This window comes from Capricornis sumatraensis, chromosome 6, assembly GCF_032405125.1.
Source record: "Capricornis sumatraensis isolate serow.1 chromosome 6, serow.2, whole genome shotgun sequence".
Classification (NCBI taxonomy): domain Eukaryota; kingdom Metazoa; phylum Chordata; class Mammalia; order Artiodactyla; family Bovidae; genus Capricornis; species Capricornis sumatraensis.
In genome coordinates this window covers 86,008,566-86,021,041 of record NC_091074.1, presented here as the reverse complement: position 1 = coordinate 86,021,041, position 12,476 = coordinate 86,008,566, and the positions used below count along the sequence as shown (strand labels likewise).

At 34.4% G+C, this 12,476-nt stretch overlaps 1 protein-coding gene across 2 annotated transcripts in view; it reads left to right on the top strand.

Annotated features, from left to right (window-relative positions):
• UBQLN1 (ubiquilin 1) overlaps nt 1–12,245 on the top strand; it is a 52,953-nt gene extending 40,708 nt beyond the window's left edge. Inside the window, exons 7-11 of one of the 2 annotated variants that reach the window (XM_068973533.1) lie at nt 3,983–4,125; nt 7,058–7,141; nt 8,353–8,468; nt 8,714–8,882; nt 10,267–12,245. In XM_068973533.1, coding sequence (XP_068829634.1) covers nt 3,983–4,125; nt 7,058–7,141; nt 8,353–8,468; nt 8,714–8,882; nt 10,267–10,419 — 665 coding nt within the window. In that variant the 3' untranslated portion in view covers nt 10,420–12,245. The remainder of the gene's footprint in view (nt 1–3,982; nt 4,126–7,057; nt 7,142–8,352; nt 8,469–8,713; nt 8,883–10,266) is intronic. The other variant, XM_068973534.1, reaches the window with a different exon arrangement.
• The last annotated feature ends 231 nt before the right edge of the window (nt 12,246–12,476 follow it).

The following is a 12,476-nucleotide window of genomic DNA, read 5'->3' as shown; positions in this document are numbered from 1 at the left end:
AGAGACAAAGGTTTAATAAGGTTTCGCAGCTGATAGACAAATTATTTTTAATTGTAGCATGGTGTCTATAGTAACAAATTTGTCTTACAAACAGAATGGTCTTATAACTTTTTACTCAACTTTTAATTTAATGGCTTGGTATGCTATTTAAGATTTCATGTTAATATTTCCATCAAAGCAAAACAAGAAACAGAATAGTGATTGTACCATGATGGCCTAACATTATTAGCATATTTTTATACTATTAGGACCTTTACTCAACTATTTGAAGTTAAGCACACATATACCCGAAAGGTGAAATTCTTTACTCTTCTTTTGCCCTGTAAGCACTCACTCTGGAAACTGAGGAAATTGTTTGCAAGAGTCAGCAAATTTTTCTTGCAAAGGGATAATAATACTTTAGGCTTTGCAGTCCAAGAACCAAAAGGACAAAATCAAGACTATTTTATTAAGAAGAGAAGGGAATTCCCTGGTGATCCCAGTGATTGTAACTCCTTGCTTTCATTGCATAGGGCACGAGTTTGATCCCTGGTCAGAAAACTGGCCATGCGGCATGGCCAAAAAAAAAAAAAGAGTATTAGAAGACCAATCTCCACAAGTTCTTTTGTTGATGGAATTAAAAATCTAATAATTGGGTATAATACTATTTTTGTTGTTCAGTCACGCAGTCATGTCTGACTCTTTGAAACCCCATGGACTGCAACACACCAAGCTTCCCTGTCCTTCACCAACTCCTCGGGTTTGCTCAAACTCAGGTCCACTGAATCGGTGATGGATTATATTGTTTTACACATTCCCTAATCATAGGAATGAAATTCTTTTTAGGGATAACATTTTGCGTAATTAAAGTTCACAGTGTTTCCTTTCGTCAGCTGTGAATTATTTGTAAATGTTCATCTATTAATACTGATAAGTAATGAGATTTTACTTTTTTTCATTTCAATTATGTATTGATTCCAAAATATGACTATAGCATATTCATTAGTTGGAAAGCATTTGTAGGATTCTGTTAGAGTCTTCTTGGTTTTTTAACATGTCATTGCAGATTAATCAATTCCAGTTGAAGATTAGGTCATAGTGCCTCACTTAAACAGTGAAATGAATTTTAAAATATGGAAATTTCTTTGTACTTGCACTAAGGTCCAAAAAATGCTGCTGGAACAATAATATAAGCTCAAAAGTATATTTACTGCAAGTCTGTGAAAAGAGATCTTGTTGGTTGTTTTAACTTGACAGCACAAGAATGTATAAAGCAGCTTGACATTTCATTGTTTGTGATTCAAACAGTTTCACTTGTCTGAATGCACTTCACAGTATGGGTTTGACATGTAAATATTGTTTTGTTTTCTAATTTAGGAAATTCATTGAGAAACATTACCAGGTTCTAGCAAAAGACAGTTTCCAAAGTCATTTGATAATGGTGATTGTGTGGTTCAGAAGAATTTCAGTCTTAGCTCTGAGCTTAAAAAAAAAATTGCAATAAAATGGTATCTTTTTAAAAACAAAACTAGAAAACTACTACTCTTAAGCCATCAAACTGCCATGTGCTTGGGCAAGTCAGGATATTTCTGACAAAAGTTCATGAAATTGACTATAGCTAAGTTCACAAGAGTGAAATGAAATTTATTATTGATAACTTTTATCAATTGAGTAATGTTACAGTTCAAAATATTTTCCAGAGTACCTGCTGATGAATCAGTGGATCAGCTATTGTCTAAATACCTTATATTTTTATAAGCAGTATATCTTTGTCCAACTAATCCTTTTAATACTTCACGTGTTTTTATCATCATGAGATGTAGCACATCTTAGTAGATTCTGCTTCAGGTTGTACCAAATGAATGTTCTCTTAACTTTGAAAATAGTTTTGCTTGTTGTTATTTCATGCAGACTATTTATAGAAGCTAATTTTAGTTACTTCCACCTTGACATTGTTGCCTCGCAAAAGAACTAAGCAGTATCAGTAACATTTATCTATCTATTCATTAGGAAACAAGGAATACTACTCAAAATAATTCGTGTTTTTAAATTATCAGTTAACAGCTCAATGTCCCTCACTTTTGAGAAATTGTCCTCCTTGAAAGGCGAGTAGCCTCAAACAAGTTTATTTTCCCAGCACACATTTCCCTGGGTGCTGCAGTCAAGATTTAAATAACCATACTAATTAATCATAACTAGTATGCTGCTTTCCTTGCTTGGCTAACAAGTAAACCATTTAGGAACCTAACTTTGGTTGCAGCTTTATTTTCATTTTTTATTTTTGTGAAGAAATTTGGCTCTAATGATATAAGTATATTTTATTTTTTAGCTTAGTTACTTTTGGCTGTGCTGGGTCTTTGTTGCTGCACTCAGGCTTCCTCTAGTTGCGATAAGTGGGGGCTACTCTCTAGTAGTGGTGCGGTGGCTTCCCTTATTGCAGAGTGTGGGCTTTAGGGTACATGATCTTCAGTAGTTGCGGCATGTGGGCTCAGCAGTTGTGGTGCAGGGGCTTAGTTGCTCTGCAGCATGTGGGGTCTTCCCAGATCAAGGATCAAACCAGTGTCCCCTGCATTGTAAGGGGACTCTTAACTATTGGACCACCAGGGAAGCCTCAGTAATTGTATTTTTTTGACTTGCTTTGCTGTGGTAGTGCTTTGTCTAACAGTGTTGAAGTGTATTTTATTATTTTAGTATCATTGCATAGTAATATGTTTTGCCACCTCATTTGATAAAATAATTCATCTTCTGCTGTGCCTTAAAAGGAGGCATGCATAGTCCCAGTTCTCCCCCTTTTCTTCTTGTTCTGACATAAATAGTATACACTGATAATGAAAATAGAAATAGCAGTATGCTACAGTGATTCATGGGGCATAAGGTATAACTGAGTTACTGATTTGTGGTTCACCCAACAGCTGAGTAGAGTATGATAGTGCCACATGGGCCTCTGTCCAAACTTCTCGTCTACTATAAATAATAAATAAGGGAACGTGACTGTGTCCCAACAAAATGTTATTTATGGAACTTGAAGTTTGAACCTCACAGCTTTCACATTTCACACAAAAAAATTTTTTTAACCATTTAAAAGTGTAAAAACCATTTTTAGCTCATGGGCTGTACAAAAACAGGTCACGTGCCGTGTTTGCCCTGCAGACTAGGTTCATCTGCTGTCTTAGAATATCCTTAGTCTCTGGAATGTGGCGGGGGTGGGGGAGTAACGTAAATTGAAATAATGTGAGAGAATAGGAAAAGCAAAAATTACTACAGAAAAACTGCAGAATTATAATAAACTAGAAAGTTAAGTGGGAAGAGTCAAATGCTTTGAGCCTGTTAAACTGCACTGAATAGAATAAGAACAAGGGGAGTGAAAAAGTTTGAGAATATATTTGAGCTTATCTAGTTGGCAAGTGGATATATGTTGAACAGATTAATTTCCAGAGAATATGGAATTCACATAAATTTAGCTATAGCTCTCTACAAAAAAAAAAATAATAATAGTAGCAAGTATCTACATTTTGCAGATGAAACTGAAGTATGAAGAAGGCCCCTTAATTTGGGGTTGAATTCATTGAGTGCCAGGATTCAGTGAAAATGTCATAGAGGCCTGGGTGAGAAGGCTCCCTTCTCTTTTAGGTGGGAACATACTGAGTGCTGAATATGATTCTAGTTAAGCGATTCTGGAGGAAAAGTTGGCTCAGACATTTTCACTTAATGAGATTTTTCAGTAGTAAATTTTGCCTTAAATTGATCTTTTAGAACTTAGCCTTTCCATAAGGTGTGATTTTCATCTAAATGCAACTAGAATCTTTAAAGTCAGTAAACCCTCCTTAATTGGTATACTTTGAGTATGTAGTTTTAGAGATCTTAGTTTAAAAAATTCTTTAATTCAGTTGATAACTAATAGGTATGTTTGTCTAAAATTGCCAAAATTATTGTGTTTTAAAACTTTGTTTTGTTTATTTATCTTTCCCTTGATAAAATGTCTTCTTTTTTAAAAAACTTCCAGCTAGTATGTTCAACACACCAGGGATGCAGAGCTTGTTGCAGCAAATAACTGAAAACCCACAACTTATGCAAAACATGTTGTCTGCCCCCTACATGAGAAGCATGATGCAGTCACTAAGCCAGAACCCTGACCTTGCTGCACAGGTGAGTTTACAATTGTGAGCACTGTGTATCGAAATGGCCTAACCAATCATTGTGATTTTGGCACATTTGTTTTGTGTGTGCTGCCTTAATACACTAGAGAAGCAAATTGCATCTCCCAATTTTTTGGACAGTTTGTTTCTTTACAGTAATTTAATACTTCATAATATAATTAAAACAGCTTCATTTCCTCTGTCCACTGGGTAGAAAGAAGTTCAGGTTTACTTTATATCTACATACGTTCATGTAGGAGATGAATAGAAAAGTTTCTGATTGCTCTCCCTTTTGAAGCCTATTCTTCAAAATAGTGCTTCAGAATTAGTACTCTTTCGCGTAATGTAAATCTTGAAAGTGATTAAGAAGTGTTAATACATTTGAAAGACTTTTATTTATTAGATCACACAGATTCTGAGTGTTAGTCATGTTCAAAATGGCAGTTATAAAATAGCCTGAAATTGTTCAGTATGGGCAGAGAGATTTGTGGGATCAGTATTCTCATTCTTTCTACTATAGATCTCCATCCAAAGTTAGTACACTGGTCCTTCATCAAGTAATTATTTTCTAACTTGTTTCAGAAGAGACATAACTAAAAAAATAAGTGAATCTCAACCCTAGCTGAATGTTTAGGATAACTTCGGAAATTTTAAGATAAAAAAACTGTTTTTTAGCCCCACTCTCAGACAGTTTGATATAACTGTATTGGATTTTTTTTTTTTTTTCCCAAGTTCCCTAAGTGATTCTGATGTACCCATAAGTTAAGAACCATTGGGCTTGAAAAACCTTAGACAATATGAACTAAACCTTGATCGTCTATAATTTATATTTGCTGTTTATTAAAAATGGTTTCTGTGGAATGTTGGGAATTTAAAATAGTTTCCTGTAATCTCTCTCCATTTCCAAAATTTTAAAAGCTTTTAAAGTTAAATCACTTTCTTCATTATATCAAATGAGCTAGTTTTTACATTTCTAAAATCTGGAACTATGTTGATTCAAGTATATAGCAGATATGTTTGAGTTAACAACCCTCAGTAATAACTTCTATTCTCTTAAAATTTGTAAAATTGGAAATACAGATTTTTTTAGGTACATTTTTATATACTTTTAATTTGTATATTGTAGGTATACTTTATGAAATATTGTTTTATTCATTAGAAAATTGAGTTATTAGTATTAAATGCTTCAGCTTACTGTGATGATAGCACTTTAAAATAAATGTGGAAAATATGTTATCAGAGTGATCCTGTTTGTATGGTTTAAAATACATATTTGCCTATTTAATAATCATTAAATGTGCATCTTGCTTTAAAATTTTGACTCTAACAAGCACATTCCCAGCCATTTAAACTAACAATTTTACATTTGTAAAGTGACTTGAGCACTTTGGTATGTTGCTTTTTTTACTTTAAAGCGAAAGGTTGAAACAAAAGTAAGCTAGATATGAGTTGGCTTTTACAATATTGATAGATAATTGTTAGAAACATTTACAATGTATTTTGGTTACCAGTGTATTAAAGTTTGTAGTTTCTCTATTCTAATTTTCATTTTTAGGTATTCAAAAATGTCTGATTGTAAAAACTGTTTATACAGTCAGGTAAGTTAGGAGAAAAATCTGAATCAAATGTGATAACAATTTTCTGAAAAAGTATGAATCAGCTTAAGTTGACACACTTTTTCAAATAACATGAATCCTAAAAGATAAATGTGACAACTTTATTGACTGGAGCCATTAAAAAAGCAGGTTTGTTGGTCTCAAGTAGATTTTACTTTATTTACTGTGAACTTACTGGTCACTTCAAAATAAATGCTGTATATTCATAAAACTTGTCTGACTTCTTCCTGTCTTATTTTGTTGAAATTAAATCTACTTTGCAACAGTAGATAAACTGAGGGAGGGAGGGAGGAATTCTCTCTACTTTTAGCAATTAACATGTAATTACTCTCACAGTAGTTAATTATTAATACTTGAGGGCAGGGATCATCCTCCACACCGCTCCCCCACCAGACTTTGGATGTGGACTGGTAAATAGGCTATCAGTAAATCATTGTTAGTTGACTTTTCACTCTGTTTGGGGAAACTGATATAAAATTAGTCTTTTTTGAAGCTATGAGAATTTACTAGTTTCTGGTTATGCTATTGTGTATTGTAATTTTATTTTTAGTATTAATTGGCCCATTAATATTGGCCCTGACTCTGACTTTTTAACTCATTTAACTCACCCATTTGAAGGTTAGTCATGCCATTTTTTCCATCTCTGGTGGTAGTGAGGTGAAATAGAGAGGCTAATTTTGGTGTTCTCAAATGATTTACATTGTTTAGGTCTTATTAAAGCATTTTAATACTTTATCCCCAGAGATCTATTGGTTCTATTCCTAGGCTGATTTTCACCTGGCAGCTCCATTTCTCTGGCAAGTTGGTTGCTGTTCTGCAGTGTTATTTTTCTGGACCTAATATTAGCTCTTTTGCAGTAGGCAGGTAGATATAGTTGTTCCAGATCTGGATTTTCTCTGTGCTTGCCACTTGTGTGTTGAGGTATCTGTGCAAGCCATGTATAGTTCCATGTATTGACGCTTAGGTTTATTCTGTGAGTGTAGCAGAAAATGTATCTTCATGAATTTCAGTTACTCCCATTTTTCTTTCAAGGGCAAATATTCACCTTTACTCAAGGAAAAGCCTAAGAAAATGATTGCTTTTATTTTTTAGGATATCACGTGACATTATCATAATCACCATACTCACTGAGAGAGAAGATGCCTCATTTTTGTTTTTGCTGGAGATCCCTCTTGTGGACAATATCTTCCCTTTTTTATTCATGTTCTACCTTCCTCCCTGTGAAGTGCCAGTTTAGGCACTGGAGGGGAAGATAGACTATTAAACAAGGTACATTACTTGTTTCAGATATTTCCAGTTAAAATTGTTTGAACACTTGCCCCATAGATGATGCTGAATAATCCCCTATTTGCTGGAAATCCTCAGCTTCAAGAACAAATGAGACAACAGCTCCCAACTTTCCTTCAACAAGTGAGTAAGAAAAGATGCTAGCTGTCTTCGGTAATGATTTGCTTGAAAAAGTTTGATGGTAAACATTTTCCTTGCTTTTTCTCTGGCTGATAGCAAAATGTAGAATAGAGTCTGCTGTCAATTTGCAGAGAATTCAGCTTGATTTTTAACTGAGCCCCATTTCACTGCTGACCTTTTGCTTCTATTTTTAAAAATATAAATTCTGAGGAAAGGACCATTTGGTTTTTGCTTTTGAGGATTTTTAGGATTTAGAATGCTTTGTTAATATCATAAACCATTTCCTTTCACTTTACTAACTTTGAAGTGCTCCATTGTGTCATGTTACGCTTTATGGTTTAACTAATCTCAAGTAACAGGAAGAGAGCTACCCTTTACTTGTTTGGTTTCTCTGTAATGTTTTAATTCCTCCAAATTAATAGAATGCCTGTTTTCCAAGGGGTAGATCTCATTCCTCAAACTTGGAATTAGCAAGATTAAAATTGTCAGTCTTGTCATAAGGAAGTTATTTCAATTAAAAAGTACTTGAGATTGCCATGGTATGTTACTATTTAAAAAGAAAAGAAGAGTCAGTCTTGGTGTTTTGAAACTGGTAGTTCTAGGGAGGGCTTTTAAATATTATCCAAATGATCCTCTGACCTATAAACCATTGTCTAAGGTTAGTCAGTGTCTCTGGTTTATTGTAATGATGTAGGCCTATCTTTTTTGGTTAGTCAGGTGGTGTATATTTGGAAGTAGCGAAGCTGAACCACCACATGTGTTAACTTCAGTTTTGGAACTATTGTCTTAAGAGTGTATCTGATTGGTAAAATTGTTCCATCAGCAACAGATTAACACTTGGTCAAGGAGGAATATGTGACTTTCACCATATTACCATGTGATATAAACTGTGCATTTGGAGGTCGTCTCTTAGAAACAACGCTTTTTATCTGTTGGAAAACGAGGAACAACTGTGGCTTCAAGAGGAGCTCCTGATTGTGTTTCATTATGAAAAATGGTTTTCACTATGGACTTGGGAGGTCAAGTGATGATTCGCACATGAGATTGCTGTCTAAAGGGAGGTGCTTGTGTTTATATTGGGAAGAAATTACAGATTACCAGTGTCTAGGAGTAAGGTTTTAGATTTTCTCAAGAAGCATAGCAAAGAAAACATTTCCATTTTACCTTCACTAATTTTAATTCCCTTGTAACCCCTGGCTTTCTTTCTTCCTTAGATGCAGAATCCTGATACGTTATCTGCAATGTCAAACCCTAGAGCAATGCAGGCCTTATTACAGATTCAGCAGGGTTTACAGACCTTAGCAACTGAAGCCCCCGGCCTCATCCCAGGGTAGGCTTATTTGGAAAAGATTGTGAAAGTGCACAGTGGTTACTTTCTCTGAGAATTTCAGATTTAATGGCCATTCTTTTTTTGGGTTGAGATTGTAAGAGAGTTTTCAAAGTTAAAAATGCTTCTTTTAAGAAAATAACTTAGCTAACATTATATTAAATTATAACTGATTTGCTGTTAGCCAGCCTGGTCTGGCCTCTTATTTTTAGGAGTTTAGATTTACTAACAGTTGGTGCTTTCTCTAGGTTTACTCCTGGCCTGGGGGCATTAGGAAGTACTGGAGGCTCTTCAGGAACCAATGGCTCTACTTCTACATCTAGCGAAAACCCAAGTCCCACAGTAGGAACCACCGAACCTGGACATCAGCAGTTTATTCAGCAAATGCTGCAGGCTCTTGCTGGAGTGAATCCTCAGGTAATGATTCTTCTCTGCTCTTCTTAATGGTAGAAATTTCAAAAAAGTAAAGAAAGTGGTCATCTTTAGGGGCTTAGCTTGTAATGAAAAGTTTGTTCTTAATTATATTGATTCTAAAAAATAGGCATTATAATGATTAACCTTAGTACTATATTAGACATTAAAGGAAATGCTTTTTAAAATGCATTCTTTTTTGGAGTCCGTGTTAGAAAACTGAAATAGATTATATTTTATAAAAGTTTGTCAGGGAGGAATAGAAACTGATTATTCCAAATACTTCCTGAACAACTATATTCTATCTGCTCTTTGTATTTTGGCTTAAAAGTTGTAAGTACTTCACCCCACCTGCTACTGCTTCCTATGGTAACTTGTGTTACATATATACACCTCACAAATATGGCTAAAAAATGTGAACTACTAATGTTCTTGCATCTAGAATCATTTATTTACTAAGAATATGCCATTTTTACAGATGATTGCAAATTCAAACCTGTTTCAGTAGATTGTGCTCAAACTACTACATGGTGAAAATACAGCATAGTTTTTTATTTTAAGCCTTATTCAATACAATAAACAGGTCAGAGTTTTATCTTACATGAGGATTTGTATTCCTGATAAGTAGCATGACTTGCTGGCTCAGTAAATGTTCTTCGAATTAATACGAAAAAGCAATTTCAGGTATTGGGCAGAATTGTTATCTAAGTTGAACAATCTATAGACTTCACCATTAGCATGTTGCCCAGAATTGAGTGATCATTTATGTATTTCTGTAGTACATCATTTCTGAAAAGGAGATGCAGCTGAAAAAATGAGGAGTATAGTATGTACATCTGAAACTGGAACTTTTTTCTGAAGACTTTACTGGCTGATACAGAAATTAAAGTCACTTTAAGCCTCATTAGATTAGAACTTTAGAATTTTGTACATGAAGACACTGGCTTTTACAATTACCCAGCTGGTTGATAGCTCCAAAACTTTTTAAAAAATTATTTTTTTAATAATAAGAGTATTTTATTTTTCTGTTATTTATATATTTTTAGTTTCTTGAGTTTTTTAATCGGATGATAATTGCTTTACAATGTTGTGTTGGTTTCTGTTGTATAACAATACGAATCAGTGATAATTGTATGTATATCCCCTCTCTCTTGAGCCTGCCTCCCACCTGTATTAAGTTGTAACAGAGCACCAGGCTGGGTTCCCTCTGTAAATAAAGTACTAATTAGACTTTTAAATATGTTGAATATGTTTCAAGAGAGGCCAGTGGTTGTATATCACTTGATAGATTAGCAAATATTAAAAAGCAATTAAAATTTTAAAAGATTATTTAGGTGTGACATGGACTGATTTTCCTTAGAGCTTTGGTTTGTTTGTTTTTGTTTAACAGCTACAGAATCCAGAAGTTAGATTTCAGCAGCAACTGGAACAGCTCAGTGCAATGGGATTTTTGAACCGTGAAGCAAACTTGCAAGCGCTAATAGCCACAGGAGGTGATATCAATGCGGCTATTGAAAGGTTACTGGGCTCTCAGCCATCATAGCAGCATTTCTGTATCTTGAAAAAAATGTAATTTATTTTTGATAACGGCTCTTAAATCTTTAAAATACCCGCTTTATTTCATTTTGACTCTTGGAATTCTGTGCTGTTATAAACAAACCCAATATATGATACATTTTAAGGTGGAGTGCAGTAAGATGTGTGGGTTTCACTGTGTTTGTTTGTTTTTTGTTTTCCTGGAACAGTGGGAATCAATGCTTTTTCATTTAAGGCTACTGCATGCGTCAAACACTTCTGCATTTATTGTAATTTTTAAAAAACATATCACCTTTTATAGTTGGGTGAACAGATTTTTGTCCTGCATCTGTCCAGTTTATTTGCTTTTTAAACATTAGTCTCTGGTAGTAATTTATGTAGAATAAAAGCATTAAAAAGAAGCAAATCATTTGCGCTTTATAATTTGTGATACAACATTGCTTATTGTGACTTTGGCATGTATTTTTGCAAACAAAAATGCTGTAAGATTTATACTACTGACAGTTTTTGCTTTATTTGTATACAATGTATGTATGCACATTTGGGACAGCATCTCTAGAAACATACTACAGTAGATCATCTGAGCAAAACATCTGTAATGGAAAAAATAAAGATAAGGAAATACTTCAAAGCAGAGTATTTCTTAATTGTGTAGAATCTTACAGCATCTTTGATGAACATCTCAGCAAAAGTACTGGTTAGTGAGGCTTTTTGAAAATACAGTAGAAAAACTGATTCTGGTTGTCTCTTTAAGGACGTATTAATTGTACAGACAAGATGATGTAACATTGTCTCAGCATTCACAGATTGACTGTAAATTACCTTAATCTTTGTGCAGACTGAAGGAGCACTGTAGTATAACCCCAAAGTGCATTTGCCTAGGACTTTCAGCTTCTCCCATAGGTAGTTTTAACAGGCATTACAATTTGTAATTGAAATGTTGCTTTCACTGAAAGTGTCTTGATGTTTCAGTTATTTTTAATCGCCATATAAAAATAGAACTATCTTCGGGGTTTATCAGTTTTCTCATGCACAGGCAATACACGAATTTAAAATGATTTGTGAGCCACTTGTTTCTGAAGTGTTTTGGTAGTTCTATTAAGAAATAGTTAAATATTGTGCTTTTCAGAGCCTGAGAGAAGGGGAATTTTGGGGGTGGGGTGGGGTTCTGTCCTGGATTGGGCCAGCCTAAATAATACTGGCAACCAAGATTCTGTTAGGATTTCTGTGCATATAGTGTAGTAAAGAAGTATCATTCAGGGGTGAAAACAAAGAGCCGTTTTAACAATGTTGAGTACATTTGGCTGTTCTACAGCTTTTTTCTTCCCTCCCCAAGGAAATTCTGTTTGCCTAACTCAAACTGTTGGGGTGGTACATTCCTTTAGGACCAATTAAAACCTAACTTTGGGGTCAGTAATATATTTGGTTGACTCTGGTTCAGTATTCTCTTAGGTCATTATATTCTCTCATGTACAGTTAAGGGAAATTAAAATGTTAAAGTAACTAAAATTAATTCAGACCAGTAAAATCAAGGGAAATACAAGTTGAATTCCATTACTTCTGTAAGTTGCTTGCTATTAAAAAAGGTGAAGAGGCAGGTTGCCCACCATTTCGTGCACTGTTTTGACACTGACCCCTGGAATAAAACAGGTACAAAGGTTAATGAAGATGGAGGCATGACTAAGAGGAACTCGTTAAGGATGATATTTGTGCGTCTCTGCTCTCTCTGCCTTATGCCTCAGTATGGTTTTAAAACTTCTGTACTAGCAATTGGTGGTATACAGTGTGGGGTAGTGTCATAACCAGTTTGACAATTTATTAATCACAAAATAACAATAAATCTCTAGCTTTTACACTTGTTTGTCTTGCCTTTTTTGTAGAAAGAAAAAGATGTCTTCAATTTACTTTCGGTAATCATATCTTTTAAAGACTACTGGAATTGATTGACCCCCCAGATTTTCCTACACCTGAGATTATTTTTCATTAACTTTTTTGTTTCCTCAGTTAAATTCTGTGTGTATATACTATATTGTGTGTTAGAAAGAGAACCAACTGGGACATCAG